The sequence below is a fragment of the Etheostoma cragini genome, chromosome 16, assembly GCF_013103735.1.
Source record: "Etheostoma cragini isolate CJK2018 chromosome 16, CSU_Ecrag_1.0, whole genome shotgun sequence".
NCBI lineage: Eukaryota > Metazoa > Chordata > Actinopteri > Perciformes > Percidae > Etheostoma > Etheostoma cragini.
In genome coordinates, this window is record NC_048422.1 from 24739360 (window position 1) to 24741508 (window position 2149).

The 2149-nt window shown below is 44.0% G+C and overlaps 1 protein-coding gene across 1 annotated transcript in view; it reads left to right on the forward strand.

The window, feature by feature from the left end:
- The window catches only part of LOC117959778 (kinesin-like protein KIF20B), a 3834-nt gene that overhangs the window by 115 nt on the left and 1570 nt on the right, over nt 1-2149 (forward strand). Inside the window, exons 2-5 of the mRNA XM_034897055.1 lie at nt 240-424; nt 1215-1257; nt 1415-1560; nt 1651-1723. Coding sequence (XP_034752946.1) covers nt 240-424; nt 1215-1257; nt 1415-1560; nt 1651-1723 — 447 coding nt within the window. The remainder of the gene's footprint in view (nt 1-239; nt 425-1214; nt 1258-1414; nt 1561-1650; nt 1724-2149) is intronic.

Here is a 2149-nt window from a genome sequence, read left to right on the forward strand (position 1 = left end):
CCTCTGGTGGACAGACTATGCAACACCATCACTAACAGGGACGTTGTAGAGCGTCCTCTAGTGGACAGACTATGCAACTCCATCTATATGAAAATTGCCCAAATGAAAAATTATGCTCAGATGATAATTATATTAATATTAATATTAATAATATTATTAATGATAATAATGGGATAGTCTGTCTCCCATGAAGTTTTCTTAAAGTGTCCTTTATTTAAACGTCTTGCCGTCTGTCCCAGGTCCGGACCACGACTCGGGGCTGCTGCCGCGGTCCCTGGCGGTGATCTTTAACAGCGTTGAGGGCCGTCTGTACGACCGCGGAGACCTGAAGCCACAGCGCTGCCGAGACTACAGCCGGCTCACCCCAGACCAGCTGGCAGCCGAGGCCAGCAGCAAGAGGACCCTGCTGCGGCTGCTCAAAGAGGTCAGACCAACATCTGGATCTGCCTCGCAGGACAGGGAAACATCTGGACACAATGTCTCATAGGATAGGGAAACATCTGGACACAATGTCTCATAGGACAGGGAAACATATGGACGCAATGTCTCATAGGATAGGGAAACATCTGGACGCAATGTCTCATAGGACAGGGAAACATCTGGATAAGATGTCTCATAGGACAGGGAAACATCTGGACACAATGTCTCATAGGACAGGGAAACATCTGGATAATATGTCTCATAGGACAGGGAAACATCTGGATAATATGTCTCATAGGACAGGGAAACATCTGGGTAATATGTCTCATAGGACAGGGAAACATCTGGACACAATGTCTCATAGGATAGGGAAACATCTGGACGCAATGTCTCATAGGACAGGGAAACATCTGGACACAATGTCTCATAGGACAGGGAAACATCTGGATAAGATGTCTCATAGGACAGGAGGGAAACATCTGGACACAATGTCTCATAGGACAGAGAAACATCTGGACACGATGTCTCATAGGACAGAGAAACATCTGGACACAATGTCTCATAGGACAGGGAAACATCTGGACACAATGTCTCATAATACATAAGGTCTCTGAGTCCCTCACCATTTGTCTGTCCCGTCTGAAGACCCATCTTTTCTGTTCTGCCTATCCTTAGTTTTTATTTATTTACTTATTTTTATTTATTTTTTATTTTATACACTGTTTCTACTGTGTAAAGCGACTTTGACCTTGGGAAAAGCGCTATACAATTTCTCTCTCGTCTTGTTTCTGCAGAGCGATAAAAGTCAGACGTCTGGAAGATCAACTTTTCTAGACGGTCAGTTTCTTTTAAGACAGACCCTTTCAGAAGAAAAGTCCCTCTGTAATTTACCACATTCTTTATTTTCTGACTGCTGGAAATGGTTAGTCTAAAATAGTGTGTGTGTGTGTGTGTGTGTGTGTGTGTGTGTGTGTGTGTGTGTGTGTGTCTCTAGGCTCGTCCCTCAGCAGTGACAGCAGTCTGAGTAGCGTCTCCGAGGCCGACAGCTTCTGTCTGGACGTCTCCACCAACGTCCGTTTCTCTGTCTGGGTTTCTTTCTGCCAGATATACAACGACAACATCCACGACCTGCTGGAACAGGTGACTCTCTCCTAATTAAATCTCCTAATGAACTCTCTACTAATTTACTCTCTCCTAATTAACCAGTTACCTGCTGGTTTGTGTCTTCAGGTTCCTGCGGGACATCTCAAGAGGACGGTGCTGCGTCTGTCTCAGGACGTCAAAGGAAACTCCTTCATCAAAGGTAAGGTCATCTTTTTAAGGCTGTTTCAGAGATTCTGTCTGTAACAACATCATAGGCTGTCTGTTACAACATCAAAGGCTGTCTGTTACAACATCAAAGGCTGTCTGTAACAACATCAAAGGATGTCTGTTACAACATCAAAGGCTGTCTGTAACAACATCAAAGGATGTCTTTAACAACATCAAAGGCTGTCTGTAACAACATCATAGCCTGTCTGTAACAACATCAAAGGCTGTCTGTAACAACATCAAAGGCTGTCTGTAACAACATCAAAGGCTGTCCGTAACAACATCAAAGGCTGTCTGTAACAACATCAAAGGCTGTCTGTAACATCAAAGGCTGTCTGTAACAACATCAAAGGATGTCTTTAACAACATCAAAGGCTGTCTGTAACAACATCAAAGGCTGTCTGTAACAACATCAAAG